At 52.1% G+C, this 15,611-nt stretch overlaps 1 protein-coding gene across 1 annotated transcript in view; it reads left to right on the top strand.

Annotated features, from left to right (window-relative positions):
- MEGF8 (multiple EGF like domains 8) overlaps window positions 1-15,611 on the top strand; it is a 295,542-nt gene that overhangs the window by 165,284 nt on the left and 114,647 nt on the right. The window contains 3 exon segments of the mRNA XM_029577448.1: window positions 7,133-7,251; window positions 7,405-7,609; window positions 7,693-7,864. Of these exon segments, the coding sequence (XP_029433308.1) occupies window positions 7,133-7,251; window positions 7,405-7,609; window positions 7,693-7,864 (496 nt within the window).

Raw genomic sequence — 15,611 nt, 5'->3', positions numbered from 1 at the left:
GACAGCGGCTAAGTATCAAAAAAAAAAAGTTTTTGCAGTTTCTTTGTTTTTGTTCCCGCGCCGTCTCTCTCTCTGTTCGTCTCTCGCCAGCGGGTTTTCGTCGTTGGGGGGGCGGCTGGGAGTTAGGCGCGGCAAATTTTTGTCCCCGTCCCGAGATGCCGGTCAGGTCGGCCTGTCGAGCGTGCGGGTCAGCACGGACGCGGGTCTCGCACGACGGCATGTGCTCCGGCTGCCTTGCCGGAGGTGAAGGTCCTTCGGGGGGTGGTCGGGGAAGCCGTTCCCGGTCGGTCCGTTCGCCGCCGCGCGCCGTGGCTGCCGAGGTCGGGGGGCCGGACCCGTTCCCGCTTAGCGCGGGAACGGCGGCCATTTTGGACTCCGTTCGGGAAGCCACGAGGAGGGCCGTGGATAATGGCGGCCATCCTCCTCCGTTGTCTCCCCAGCCTCGGGCATCGGGGGGGGACCCTCGGGGGGGCTCAGTTCCGGGGAACTTGAGCTCGGGGGAGGAATCCTCGGGTTCGGAGGATTCTTTCTCCGAGGACTTTACAATTTTATTTAAAAAATTGGCTAAATTTAAAAAATCGAAACGCAAGTCCGGAAAACTGCCGGGGGGCAGAAGGGAGCGCTCTCACCCCCTGAAGAGGTCGGCGCGGCATAGGGATGCGTCGCATCACCCCAAGGAGAAGAGACCGGCCCGTGGGGTCCCCCAGGACTCGGAGTCAGAACCTACCTCCTCGGAGGAGGGGGAGTTGGTCTCGGGGACCACAGGAGGGCCTGAGGGCCCCGATGAGCAGGGTCCAGCCCAACCGGGCGCAGGAAAGGGACCGCTGATGGGGGAAGGGGATGATCCTAAGGTCGTATGCCTCTTCAAGCGGGAAGAGCTATCCCCCCTTATTCCAGCGATCCTCGAGGAACTTGGAGTGGAAGCTCCACCCGTGGAGGTCCGGCAGGGCGCTAATATGAACCCGGTACTTCTCGGTCTCGCGGGTCCCACGGTGGCTTTCCCGTTTCATTTCTCTGCTTCCAACATCCTTTTTCGGGAGTGGGATACCCCGGAATTGGGTCTCAAGGTCAGTAAGGCCATGGATAAGCTGTACCCTCTGCCCAAGGATGTTTTGGAGTTGCTACGCCTCCCACGAGTGGACGCGGCGGTGTCGGCGGTGACAAAGCGATCAACCATTCCTGTGACAGGCACCACGGCGCTCAGAGACATCCAGGATCGCAAGCTGGAGGTGCAGCTTAAGAAGGTTTTTGAGGTTTCTGCCCTGGGCGTCAGGGCGGCCATTTGTAGTAATTTCGCGTTGCGAGCTGGGCTTCGCTGGGCCCAAAATTTACAAGCAAATGCTGGGCTCTCTGATGGGGAGGCTTCACAGGCGGATCACTTGGAAGCGGTGATAGCCTATAGTGCTGATGCCATGCATGACTTACTGAGAACCTCCGCCAGGGCTATGGTCTCGGTGGTCTCGGCTCGTCGTCTCCTCTGGCTCCGCAACTGGGCCGCCGATGGTACGTCAAAGGCCCATTTGGGTTCCTTGCCCTTTAAGGGGAAGTTACTCTTTGGGAAGCAGCTGGACGACCTTATGCAATTCCTCAGCGAGAACAAGGCTTTTAAGCTGCCGGAGGATAGACCTAGGCCTCGGTCTGGGTTTTCCTCGAGGAACCGTTTCCGCCCTAACCGGCGGCAGAGACCGCAACGATCGACGGCATCGGGGCAATCCTACCGGGCAGGCTCGGCCAGATCCTCCTCATGGTCTCAGTCCTTTCGGGGGAAGAAGTTCCACAGGTCCGCTGGGCCCTCGACGGGATCGGGGCCCAAGGCGGCCCAATGAAACGAGAAGGGTTCATTCCTCGCTGCGGCTTCCAGCAGCCGTACCTCACGTGGGAGCGAGGCTCGAACAGTTTTACGAGGAATGGACCAAAATCACTTCCGACCAGTGGGTCTTAGGAGTAATAAAACACGGTTACGCGTTAGATTTTGCTCGTCTGCCGTGGAACAAGTTTCTTATTTCGCCCTGCAAGGCTATCGCCAAGCGTGCAGCCGTACGAATGACACTTCAACGTCTGGAGGATCTGGGCGCCATCACTCCTGTGCCTCCAAGGCAGCAGGGCATGGGAAGGTACTCCATTTACTTTGTGGTCCCAAAGAAGGGCAGTTCGTTCAGGCCCATCCTCGACCTAAAAGGAGTCAACAGGTGCCTTCGGGTGCCCAGCTTCAAGATGGAGACGATCCGTTCCGTAGTGGCTGCGGTTCGTCCAGGCGAGTTCCTTGCGTCACTGGACCTGACGGAGGCCTACTTGCACATCGGGATTCAGCCGGCGTATCACAAGTATCTGCGGTTTTGCATCCTAGGCAGACACTATCAGTTCCGGGCTCTTCCTTTCGGACTTGCCACGGCTCCACGCATCTTTACCAAAGTTATGGTGGTGGTGGCTGCCCAGCTCCGGAGGGAAGGGCTCCAGGTTCACCCTTACTTAGACGATTGGCTCATCCGGGCCAAATCCGAGACGGAGTGCCGAGCGGCGATTGCCAGGGTCCTACACCTCTTGTGGACGCTGGGCTGGGTGGTCAACCTGTCCAAGAGTCATCTGGTGCCTACCCAGAGGTTGGAATACCTGGAGGCATTGTTCGACACGCAGAGAGCTCGGGTGTCGCTGACTCAGGAGAGAGTGGTCAAGCTCCAGGGGCAGGTGAAACGCCTTTTGTCCATGCGGTGTCCGCTGGTATGCGATTACCTGATGGTGTTGGGTTCCATGGCGTCCACGCTAGCTTTGGTGCCCTGGGCGTTCGCTCATCTGCGACCGTTACAATCAGCGTTACTTTCCCGCTGGAAGCCGGCATCGGAGGAGTTTCATCGACCTCTGCCCCTCACCGGTCGCGCCAGGACCAGCCTGCAGTGGTGGCTCTGCACCGATCATCTGACTTGCGGGGTCTCTCTTCTCATGCCCACTTGGACGGTGGTCACGACGGACGCCAGCCTCTCGGGTTGGGGGGCGGTCTGTGGAGGACGCCCCGTTCAAGGTCAGTGGTCGGTCCAGCACTCCCTGTGGTCCATCAACAGGTTAGAGACCAGGGCGGTGGCCTTGGCGTTAAGAGCCTTTCTCCCATGGATACGGGGTCGGGCGGTCCGGGTCCTGTCAGACAACGCGACCACAGTGGCCTATATCAATCGTCAGGGAGGAACAAGAAGCCAGCTGGTGGCAAAGGAGGCGAGTCAGTTGATGTGTTGGGCGGAGCAACATCTCAGCAGCTTAGCGGCATCTCACATCGCCGGAGTAGACAACGTCCAGGCGGACTTCCTCAGTCGACATCGGCTGGATCCCGGCGAATGGGAATTACCGGAGGTGGCGTAGCGCCTTATCTGTGCCAGGTGGGGACAGCCACACCTGGATCTGATGGCCACCGCTCAAAACTCAAAGTCTCCGCGGTTCTTCAGCCGGCGGAGGGAGCTGGGTGCAGAAGGGGTCGATGCGCTAGTCCTTCCCTGGCCCACGGACGTGTTGCTCTATGTGTTCCCGCCGTGGCCTCTGATAGGCAAGGTTCTACGGCGCATCGAGCTACACCCGACGGCGGTGGTCTTGGTGGCGCCGGAATGGCCACAACGCCCGTGGTTCGCGGACCTCGTGCAGCTGGCAGCGGAGCCGCCGCTTCGGTTCCACGGAGCCGCGACCATTCTTCGTCAAGGACCTGTCTGTTTGGAGGATGCGGATCACTTTTGTCTCGCGGCTTGGCTTTTGAAAGGGCGCGCTTGAGGACGAAGGGGTACTCCGAGGCGGTCATCGCTACTTTGCTGAGAGCTAGAAAACAGTCTACGTCCCTAACCTATATGCGGGTTTGGACAGTCTTCGAGGACTGGTGTGCTACTCACGACATGGATCCTGTACGACCTTCGGTGCCTGCGGTCCTCGCGTTCCTTCAAGAGGGTCTCTCGAAGGGACTGTCCTGGAGTACCCTGAAGGTCCAGATCGCTGCTCTGGGCTGCCTCCGAGGTAAGGTCCATGGAGTGTCGTTGGCTGGCCATCCGGATGTGACGCGTTTTCTTCGGGGGGCTAAGCATTTGCGCCCACCGGTACGGAATCCTTGTCCATCCTGGAACCTAAACTGCGTGTTGTCCGCTCTGTGCAGGGCGCCGTTTGAACCGGTCAAGCGGGCAACTTTGAAGGATCTGACGTTGAAGACGGTGTTCCTGGTGGCAATTACGTCCGCTCGTCGGGTCTCAGAGTTGCAGGCCCTGTCTTGCAGGGAACCATTTTTGCGATTCTCGGAGTCTGGTGTCTCTCTGCGAACGGTTCCGTCCTTTTTGCCCAAGGTGGTGTCCGCCTTTCATTTGAATCAGTCAGTGGACCTTCCGGGGTTTTCGAGCCTGGATCCGATGGACAAAGGGTCGAAAGAGTTGAGGAGGCTGGACGTTCGCAGGATCTTGCTTCGGTACCTAGAGGTTACGAATCCTTTCCGGGTCTCCGACCACCTGTTTGTGCTTTGCTCAGGTTCTCGCAGGGGAGCTGCGGCTTCGCGTGCCACGATTGCACGTTGGCTCAAGGAGGCGATAAATTCCGCGTATCTTCTGCAGGGTAAGGTGGCGCCTAAGGGGCTTCGAGCTCATTCGACTCGGGCGCAAGCCACGTCTTGGGCTGAGGTGTCTCAGGTGTCCGCGCTGGAGATCTGTAGGGCAGCGACGTGGAAGTCGTTGCATACATTTACTAAGCATTACAGACTTGACGTCCAGGCAGCTGAGTCTCAGGGGTTTGGAGCGAGTGTTCTCCGAGCAGGACTCTCTGTTCCCCGCCCTCAATAAGTTGCTCTGGTACATCCCAGGTGTCTGGACTGATCCGGGTACGTACAGGGAAAGGAAAATTAGTTCTTACCTGATAATTTTCGTTCCTGTAGTACCATGGATCAGTCCAGGCTCCCGCCCGTCTGTAGTGGTGTTACTGATGAATAGAGGGAGAGTCCGCTCGGCTGACTTGAGTCCTCGTTTACTCCATTTGCGAAACTTTTTTGCAGTGTTTGTTTGAAACTGAGCCGTTGTTGGCTTCTGGTTCTGATGTTTCTTCGATTCCCGCCGGAGGTGCTAGTGAATCGAATTTCGTTATGATGTTCATAGTTAGTTAGTCTGACTTTTTGGTGTTGCTTTGACATTACGTAAGACTGACGAGCTGTGGGTGGCACCTTACTATATGTAGGGAGCCCGTCGAGTTTTGCTCTGTCTCCACCTGCTGGTGCGGAGTCACAACCCAGGTGTCTGGACTGATCCGTGGTACTACAGGAACGAAAATTATCAGGTAAGAACTAATTTTCCTTTGAGCACATTGTCCATTTCCATCCATTCTTCTCCATTCATTTGTTGATCTTTGAGAGAATGCAGAAGAAAGGAAACTCAGACTAATCTGATTAATTTGATTCCTTCCTTCTTATAGCAATTTGTATGAGATTTTATTAATCTAGATGTCCAATTATATCACCAATATATAGGGCAGTTGCTGAACAAAACAAAACAAAGCTTGCATTCTCTTCCCTTTTGGGCTTGCGTGCTCACAGAATCACAGATTGACTGAAAAAGAAAAGTGACGCTCTTTATACAGTAATTTAAAAAAATGCAAGCTGCGTCTACGGTAAGAAGCGTCCGTGAAGCTTTAGGCCCGCGCAACCCATTTTACTGTATAGAAATGACATTTGAAATGACAGGTACCAGGAAGTGGACGGTTCTCCTACGCTTGGGATTGCCAGTCCTCTCTCCTCTCCTCCCGAAGCAAGCAACGAAAGCGGAAAAAAAAAAAAGCGAAAAAGTGAAAAAAATAAAAGTTGCAAGAGAGAGAGGGGAGAGAGGACAGGCAATCCTACGGTACGCTCAGGATTGCCAGTCCTCTCTCCTCCTCCCGAAGCAAGGCGTGAAAAGCAGCCTTGCTCCGGGAGGAGGGGAGAGGACTGGCAGTGTATGGTAAAGCAACAAAGTGACTTACTTTTTTAACAGCCCTCCTCCGGAGACGGATCGCGGCTCCCCTGCCTCCCGGAGGCGAAGATGGATGCCTGCATGGGTGAAAGCGGCCCCTGTGCGTGCAATTGGGCCGCTCAATGCGTGACATCACGACGTTTGGCGTCACGGCATGTGACGTCACGCATTGAGCGGCCCAATCGCACATACAGGGGCCGCTTTCGCCCGTGCAGGCATCCATCTTCGCCTCCGGGAGGCAGGGGAGCCGCGATCCATGTCCGTCTCTGGAGAAGGGCTGTGAAAAAAGTAAGTCACTTCGTTGCTTTACACTGCCAGTCCTCTCCCCTCCTCCCGGAGCAAGGCTGCTTTTCGCGCCTTGCTTCAGGAGTAGGGGAGAAGACGGGCAATCCTGAGCGTAGGATTGCCCGTCCTCTCTCCCCTCTCTCTCTTGCAACTTTTTTTTTTCGCTTTTTCGCTTTTTTTCTGCTTTCGTTGCTTCGGGAGGAGGGGAGAGGACTGGGGCTGCCCCGGAGACCAGCACCCATGGACGCGGCCAGGGCAGGTGAGCGGGGGCTGGGGGAAAGTTTGCCGCCTACCCTTACCCCTGTCTCTAACGCAGGGGTAAGGGTAGGCGGTAAGTTAGCAGGTTAAACGCGCGGCAAAACGGCAGGGGCGCGCGTTACTGTATGGGAGGGAATACCGTAGCTAATTCGATCATTTACATGTAATATGTGCTAGGTCTTACTTTCGGGGGAGGTCTTATATTTAGCAATTTGGCAAAACCTCTACTAGGTCTTATTTTCGGGGGATGTCTTATTTTCGGGGAAACACGGGTAGCAGTGAAGTTGATATTGGGAATTCATGTGCTTATCTAATCTTATGTGTAAGAATCTCTCTCACCTGGTCTGCTCGATGGACCAATTTGGTCTTTATCTGTTGCCATTTACTAGTGTGCACGTCATTGGATTTTGATATTATAAATACCCTGCTTCTCCCTAGGGTGTTCATGCAGTGCATGGATCTTGGCTCACTGTTGTACCATAATGTGTGAAGTGATCTATCTGGAGAAGAGGCGGGAAAGAAGTGGGAGTCCAAGATAGAGCAAAGGGGGAGGAAGGTGTGGGGCAAAAAGATGAAGTGAGGGAGAGAAAAGTGAGACAGGAGGAAATCCTGGACCTCATCTCCTGCAATGTCGCTTTCTCTAGGACACAGCCAGCCGCTTTCTGCACCGGCTGGGCCATACCATGGTGGAGGGACCTGAGCTCACACTCTGGATGTTTGGAGGCATGTCGCTGCGAGAAGGAATTTTAGGAAATGTCTACAGGTGAGAGGGCGCTGAAGGAGATTCTGGACTATGGTGGTGTAAATGAAAATACATGGGATTATGGGATGTGTAGTACAGATGAAGGGATGCTGCAGGGATTTCTGTATGGATTAGACTGAGTTTTCAGTCTTCTCACTTAACCTCTCTCCTCAGATACTCCATTGTGGAGCGCCGCTGGACACAGATGTTGGCTGGCACTGAGGATGGGGGCCCCGGTCCTAGCCCCCGTTACTTCCATGCCGTTGCTTACAATCCCCTGCGGAATGCCATGTTTTTGCTGGGAGGGCAGACGAGCAGCGGAGTGCTGAGCGACTTCTGGGTCTTAAACCTGACTACGCTGCAGTGGAGACAAGAGCTGGTGATTCCCTTCTTTCATCTTTCGCCCATTCCCCTTCACTGTAAGCCTTCCTGCTTATAACCCGTCCCTGCTTCTCCCTGCAGGCTCCCCTTCTCCCTGCTGTAGCGGGGCATACCCTGACACAGCGCCGTGGCTCCTCCTTGCTTCTGATCGGTGGATACTCCCCTGACAACGGGTTTAACAACAAATTGCTGGAATACAACATAGAAGCAGAGACTTGGAAGGCTGGGCACCAAACAGGCACGCCGCCCACAGGTAAGAGGTATCTGCAGCCGTTCCATGGAGCAAGGAGAAGGGGGGTCTGTACATAGAAATGTGGAAGATGTCAGCAGAAAAGGACGATTTGGCCCACTACGTCTGCCCACTGCTGCCTGCCCACTGAGCTGTGTTAGATCTTACATGATCTGTGATCATCTTCCTCCCTTTGCCACTAGATTCGCTTTCAGCAAGCAGGAAAGTTATCTGGGTAAAGTTACCTGAATAATTGAGCAGCACTTAGCCGATAAGTGTTAGACTGGATATTCCCGGATAACGTTATCCAGAAAGCTTTAGCACAGCTGTTTTGCTGACTAGACCTACCCGGCTAAGCTTTAGCTGGGAAAGTGCTGAATATCAGCACTCACCAGCTTAACCATGCCTTCACAGCACCTCCAGCTCTGCTTCTTTATATCCAGCTAAGGTTTGTGTGGGGGTGAGTTACGTGGACAGAATTTAACTGGAGAGTGTTGGGGGGGGGGGGGGAGAGGAAGATTCAGATCTTGAGTCTTCAAACTCTTTGACTGGCGGCGCCTTTGTGCCCATGGATGCTTGAATTCTGCCACTTTCTGGCTCTAGAACCTCCACTAAGTCTGTTCCTGGTGTCCAACACCCTCTGAATGGAAAAAGTATTTTCTCCCATTCCTTTTGAGCTTCAACCTCTGTGACCTTTTATGGAAATTGTTTCCTTCTGTTACTTAATTTAAGCCTGCTACATATGTGAATGTTTGTCTCATATCTCCCTTTTCCTTTCTTTCTTCTAGAGAGTCAGTCTGTCTCTTGTGTGGCTTACAGTGCAGGCCATGCACCATCTTGAAGGTCTTTCTTTGAATTGTCTCTGCATTATTAATCCCCCTGTGTAGATAGGGTCTCTCAAAGATGATAATGCTTCCCTCTTTATACTAGCAATATCTCTCTTCATGCACCCAAGTATACTATTAACTTTCCCAACTGCTATGTCACATTGACTGGTTATCTTGAAATCATTAGAAATGACCTCCAAGTCCAGTGGCACCCTGCTGGTCTCTTACCCTTCCATAGAATGGACCCCATTGATCACCACTTGCTAAGTTCTGTGGCACAACCTTCTCGCCTAGTTTATTTTATTTATTTACTTTACATCACTTCCTGTTCATACCCCAGATTAGTCCAGATCAGTGGCGAGGCCAGAAATGAATTTTTGGCTGGGCCTAAGGTTAACATGGGTGGGTACTAAACAAAGTCTGAGCCATGGAATTCATATTCTTATTGATAAATACTTTCTCACACACACACACACACACACACACACACACACACACACACACACACCTGACAATAGATTTCTAAATAATCTGCTACAGCTGTTATACTTTTAATATTTTAAACTCAATGACTTCAAGCAGCTACCAAAGCTAAACCTTATATATAGTTATGGAAGCATTTCAATTATACTTAAAGAGATCTCAAGTGGCAGTATCCCATAATTTACAAAGAGCCATATTCTAGTCTACTATAAAGACAAATATCTCATCATACACCTCCTATCAGAAAAACAGAACAGGCTAAGCTATTACAGATTCCTACAGAGAAACCACAGGTTAAAAAAATGCTTCGTCTCAGTCTTTGCATGCAGAACACAAACCCTCACCAAATACAGAATAAAGCCACATAAAGTATAAATAGAAATGTGCAGACAAAAAGTAAACTGTAAAACGTATCACGCCAGACTCTATACAGTGCAACAATGGAAAAACAAAAATGTCACCATTTCTCATGAAACAATCAATAAAATCAAGATATATAAATCATCATAATAGTAAAATCATACTAATAAAATTATTTCAAAACAGCTGATGAATAGAATATCCAATAATTAAAGACTCATGCAAATTTTGAAAGCTTTACCAAACACCAATAAAATATTTCAAACCAGCAGACACATCACATACTACCCAATAATTAAAATGGTAGTCAATCAAGAAAATGAACCTAAAAAGCCACCTTTACTTACCCTCTCCAGTAGTTCTCCTACTCCTTTCCCTTGCAGGCCACATCAGAAGCAGCAGTAGCTGCTGAAGGTGTCCTCACAGTCCTCTTCCTTAGGGACCACAACCAGTCTCTTCTCTCTCTCACACACAAAGCACACACATATCAGTCATCTCCTTGATCAGTCTTTCTCACACATACACACATCACCTCTCTGGCCAGTCTCTCTCAATCACACAATGCTCTTGCACAGGCTTTCAATCACATACATGCTCTATTTCACTTACAAACAGGCTCAATCACACACATGCCCCCCTCTCTCTCACAGCCACAGCCAGCCAAAAACATGCTCCATCTCTCTTTCGCACACACACATTGACACACACAAGCACCCTCCCTGACTCACATACACATTACACTCTTACAGAAGCACCTTCCCTGTCTCACACACAGAAGTGCCCTCCCTTTCTCACATACACACACACACAGAAGTGCCCTCCCTTTCTCACATACACACCACATACACACACACAGAAGTACCCTCCCTTTCTCACATACACACACACAGAAGCACCCTCCTTTTCTCACATACACTCCACATACACACACACAGAAGTACCCTCCCTTTCTCACATACACACACACAGAAGCACCCTTCCGATCTCAAATACACACACAAAGGCCCCCAGCTGAACAGCTCGTCTTCGGCCTGCCAGCCTGGTCTCCGGCAGCGGCTCGGTCTTCTTTTCTTCAGCCCCCGAAGTGTGAGGTGCGCAAGCAAGGCAGCCAGAATGCCACGCGCCTGCACCTCGGTCACCTGACTCTCTGACCTCGGCAACATGAACGTGCGTCCGGCATGGTGTGTACAGACTCCTCTTGGGCGGTGCAGTGAGCAGTCATGGCTGCTCAAAGCTTGAAACTTGGTCCATTTGCTGAAGTGCCGCCGATTGCCTGACTCTTAATCTTGACGTGGTCTGTTCTGTTGTTAGCACCCCACGGTTTTATTCATTTTTTTCTCCCTTGTTTTGGGTGGGCCTGAATGGAAAGTGGGTGGGTCACTGCCCACCCAGGCCCATCCGTAGCTACGCCACAGGTCCAGATGCATGGGTTTTTCATTCCTACCAGCAGATGGAGACAGAGAAGAAAAGCTTTACTGACACTGTTATTAAAGATAATGTGCCACCTGCAGTCCCTCAGTATTTCTCCATCATCAGCAGATGATAGAGGTGTAAAGCTTGCAGTCTGAGGATTTCATTATAAAAAAAATAAGAAGATTGGAGAAAAAGAAATTGCTCTTAAGGGTGCTAGGTGCCATGAAGGACCATGTTCCTGCAAGCAGAATGTTGCTGACCCTCAGATGGCTCTGCCCGGAGTGTGTGAGGTGATTGAAAGCCAGTGGTCTGGCTCCCTCTTCTCCCCCATGGATCTTCCTCCTTTGTCCTTTCTCAGTCAGATGAAGATGGCATAAGTTAAGTATTTTTTTTACTTTTAACCCTGGCTGTGGCCAGTTAGAGGGTCTGTTGCTTTATTTTTTATTATTTATTTATAGATCTATAAATTAAATATCAAGCAAATGCTTGAAAAGAAAATGAACAGATATATGTCAGAAACAATTCCAAAATTAAACACAAAAGAATTAGGAATACATAACACTATAACTCCAGTCATCAAAAATGGTTGGAATTCCAGTGCTCTCAAGTAAAATTATTACAAAGAGAAAAGAAAAAAAATGAATAGAAGAAAAAAAGCAGCATGTACAAGCTCAAAAATGTAAATATTTAATTTAGGGCATAAACAGATCTTCCCTGTATGTACCAGGATCAGTCCAGACTGCTGGGTTATGCCTCCCCTCCAGCAGATGGAGTCAGAGAGAAAACTGAAAGCACCCCCTAGATATACTGGTGTGCCACCTGCCATCCTTCAGTATTTCCTCTGACTCCAGCAGATTGAGAGGCATAACCTGCGGTCCTGTCTGTCCTGACTAAATTCCTTTCAGGTGTTATTTTTTAATTTTCTGCCTATACTGTCTATACTGTCTAGATCAACTGGTTCTTACTAGTTTAAAAAAAAAAAAAGTAATAAGTTTGTGTTTGACAGTGGGTGTTCTATTTTTATTAAGCGCAGCGTTCAGGCAGGCGCTGAGGGCATTGCTCTCACTCTGGTTCCCGGAATATTGTGTCCCTTTGGTCCTGGGGGAGAGCTTACCGGTGGGCCGGTCACCCTCCCCCCCCCCCCCCTATGGGTATTCATTCCAGGTTTTAACCTGAAGAGGGCTTTCTTTATTTAAAAAAAAAAAAAAAAAATTTGTAAGGAGACTTTTAAGGCCGCGTAAGTCCTGTTGGTTGCAGGCAGTAATCTCTCTTAAAGCACTAGCCTGCCGTGCTTCTGGCCGAGTAGACCAGGGACTCCGGAGGGGGTGGCTATTTGTTCACCCGGCGATTTTCCACAGCGATTTGGTGGCGTTTTTGCCTTGCTTTTTTGGCGTGATTTTTCCTGGGCTGAGGCAACTTACCTTTGGCGCGTTTTTTCCTGCAGTCTCGGGGATGCTGCGGTCTTCGGCCTGCACGGCCTGTGGTAGGGCAGGGGCGCGACTCTCCAGGGAGGGTCTCTCCTCCCGCTGCATTCCCGGGGGCGAGGGACCCTCCTGGGGGCCGAGCGCTGCCCGCAGCGGCACTTTAGCTTCCTCTTCGACGCGGCAGGGAAGACTGGCAGCCGCGCGGTCGTCAGCCCCGCCTCCCTGTGAGAGGGAGCCGGCGGCCATCTTGACCACACGGCAGCCTGCTGATTCAGCATCGGAGGATGAGGATTCCTCTCCTCTTTTGCCGTCTGCCTTAAGCCCGCGCAGTGGGTCAGAGCTGGATGCTCCTCGGGCCCCCCCCTCAGAATCAACCCGCGGGGAGCTCAAATAAACGGAAAGTCCCGTTTTCTTCTAAATTTGTGCTATTAATGCACCAAGCATTTTTAGAGGCAGAGGCAGGTTGGGAGCCGGATGAACCCCCTCCCGCAAAGGTCCCTAAGGTGTCTCCGGTCCCAGGAACGTCTGGGGCTCATGGCAAGGCGGGGGCTTCGGACGGAGCCGGAATTCACCCGTCAGGGGGTCCAGATGGCCCGGATTTCAGTCAGGGCTCTCCGGATGGCGCAGGGACAGAGGTCTCGGACGCTCAGGGGTCGCTCGAAGGGGATGACCCCCAGGTTTTGCGCCTCTTTGGCAAGGATGAGCTGAACTTTTTAATCCTGCATGTTTTGAAGGAATTAGAAATCCCGGCGCCGCAGCAAGATACGGATACGTCCACAGGGGACGTAGCGATGGCGGGTCTGAGGGCCCCCCCACAAACCTTTCCCTTACATCCCAAGGTCATACAGCTCGTATCTAAGGAATGGGAGGTTCCGGAGGCATCCCTGCGCGTTAGCAGAGCGATGAATAAATTATATCCTCTGCCCTCAGATTCTTTGGAAATTTTTAAGGTTCCTTCTGTGGATTCGGCGGTCACTGCTGTGGTTAAGCATACTACCATTCCCGTCACGGGAGGAGTAGCCTTGAAAGATCTCCAAGACAGAAAGTTAGAGGTTCTTTTGAAGCGCATTTTTCTGACAGAGGTTCGCAATTTGTGGCTCGCTACTGGAAAGCTCTCTGCAAGTGTTTTCAAGTGAAGCTTAGCTTTTCTACGGCATTCCATCCACAAAGCAACGGACAGACTGAAAGAATGAACCGGACCCTTAAAGCTTACCTAGGCTTGAGATAGCGGCATTGGGAGTCCATGCAGCGGCGTGTAGCAGTATGGTGCAGAGAGCCACTCTCTGCTGGGTTCAGCAATTGCTTACCACGCAGGAGCTCCCGCCGGCCGAGGCGGAACAGGCCAATTGTGTGGAAGCAGCAGTCGCTTACACGGCGGACGCCTTGTATGATCTGTTGAGGACCTCAGCCCGTACTATGTCATCGGCGGTCGCGGCTCGGCGTTTACTTTGGCTCCGTCGTTGGTCGGCAGATGCCTCCTCAAAATCGCGTCTAGCTTCTTTCCCTTTCAAGGGGAAGTTATTGTTTGGTGAGGAATTAGATCAACTCATCAAGGACCTGGGGGATAATAAGGTATATAAATTACCGGAGGACAAGCCCCGTCAGTTTCGATCTTTCGGAAATGTACGGTCCCGGTTCCGGGGACAGCACCGGTTTCGCACCGGAAGGGGAGGCTCCTTTTCCCAGAAACAACAAGTTCCCAGGTCTCAACCGTGGTCTCCTTCCTTTCGAGGCAGGCGACCGCAGCGAGTGGGATCCTCGCAGCACTTGCCCGCCGGAAAACCTTCGCAATGAAGGCGCGAGGGCCCATTCCTCCCTCCCCCGCATCGGAGGTCGGTTGTCCCTGTTTTGGGAGGAATGGGTCAAGATCACGTCAGATCAGTGGGTCCTCGACGTTGTGCGTTACGGTTACGAGTTGGAATTTGCTCGGCCCCTCTGGGACCTTTTTATGGTGTCTCCTTGCGGTCCTCGGGAAAAGCAACTGGTTATAGCCCAAACGGTGAACCACTTACGGACACTCGGAGCAGTTTTGCCCGTTCCTCCAGACGAGACAAGGACAGGCCGCTATTCCATTTACTTCGTGGTCCCAAAGAAGGAAGGTACGTTCTGGCCAATTTTGGATTTGAAACGAGTGAACAAGGCCTTGTGCGTTCCCCAGTTTCGCATGGAGACTCTAAGGTCTGTTATTGCGGCCGTCCACAAGGGAGAATTTTTGGCTTCTTTGGATCTAGCCGAGGCGTATCTCCACATTGGGATCAGGGAACGTCATCAGCGGTACCTGAGGTTCATGGTGATGGGGGAGCACTTCCAGTTTTGCGCCCTTCCATTCGGATTAGCTACGGCTCCGAGAGAATTTACCAAGGTTCTTGTGGTAGTCGCAGCCTTTCTGCGCCGTCAAGGTATATTGGTGCATCCCTACCTAGACGATTGGCTCATCCAGGCGAAGTCGGAGAACGAATGCAGGCGAGCAGTCCGGTCGGTAGTACAACAACTTCAGTCGCTAGGTTGGGTAGTCAACTTTGCCAAGAGCCAGCTCGTTCCGAGTCAGCAGTTGGAATTTTTGGGAGCACGTTTCGATACCTTGGTGGGCAAGGTATTCCTGACGCAGCAGAGGATGGAGAACCTAATGTTTCAGGTACGGAACCTACTGGACCTCCTGTTACCTACAGCCTGGGATTATTTACAAGTCATTGGGCATATGGTTTCTACTCTGGAGATGGTGCCGTGGGCCTTTGCACATATGCGTCCTTTGCAAAAGGCTCTCCTTTCTCGCTGGGACCAGAGATCCAAGGATTACAGCGTTCAGTTGCCACTGATGGAGCCGGCGCAGTCCAGCTTAGATTGGTGGTTGATCCCAGACCATCTCTTACTGGGAGTGGACCTCGATCCCCCCCCGGGGTCGTAGTGACGACGGATGCCAGTCTGACAGGCTGGGGAGCGGTCTGTCAATCCCGAGCGGTACAAGGAACGTGGACCCCTCGACAGGCTTCTTGGTCCATCAACCGTCTGGAGACCAGAGCAGTACGTCTAGCCTTGCGGCACCTTCTTCCGATGGTACAAGGTCGAGCGGTTCGAGTTCTATCAGACAACGCAACCGCGGTGGCATATATAAATCGCCAGGGCGGCACGAGAAGTCAGCCGGTGGCGGTCGAGGCATCCTTGTTGATGACCTGGGCGGAACGTTATCTAGCCCGCATCGCGGCCACTCACATAGCAGGCGTAGACAACGTACAAGCGGATTATCTAAGTCGTCAATACTTGGAT

The sequence above is a fragment of the Rhinatrema bivittatum genome, chromosome 14 (assembly GCF_901001135.1).
Source record: "Rhinatrema bivittatum chromosome 14, aRhiBiv1.1, whole genome shotgun sequence".
Taxonomy (NCBI): domain Eukaryota; kingdom Metazoa; phylum Chordata; class Amphibia; order Gymnophiona; family Rhinatrematidae; genus Rhinatrema; species Rhinatrema bivittatum.
This window is presented reverse-complemented; position numbering and strand designations above follow the sequence as displayed.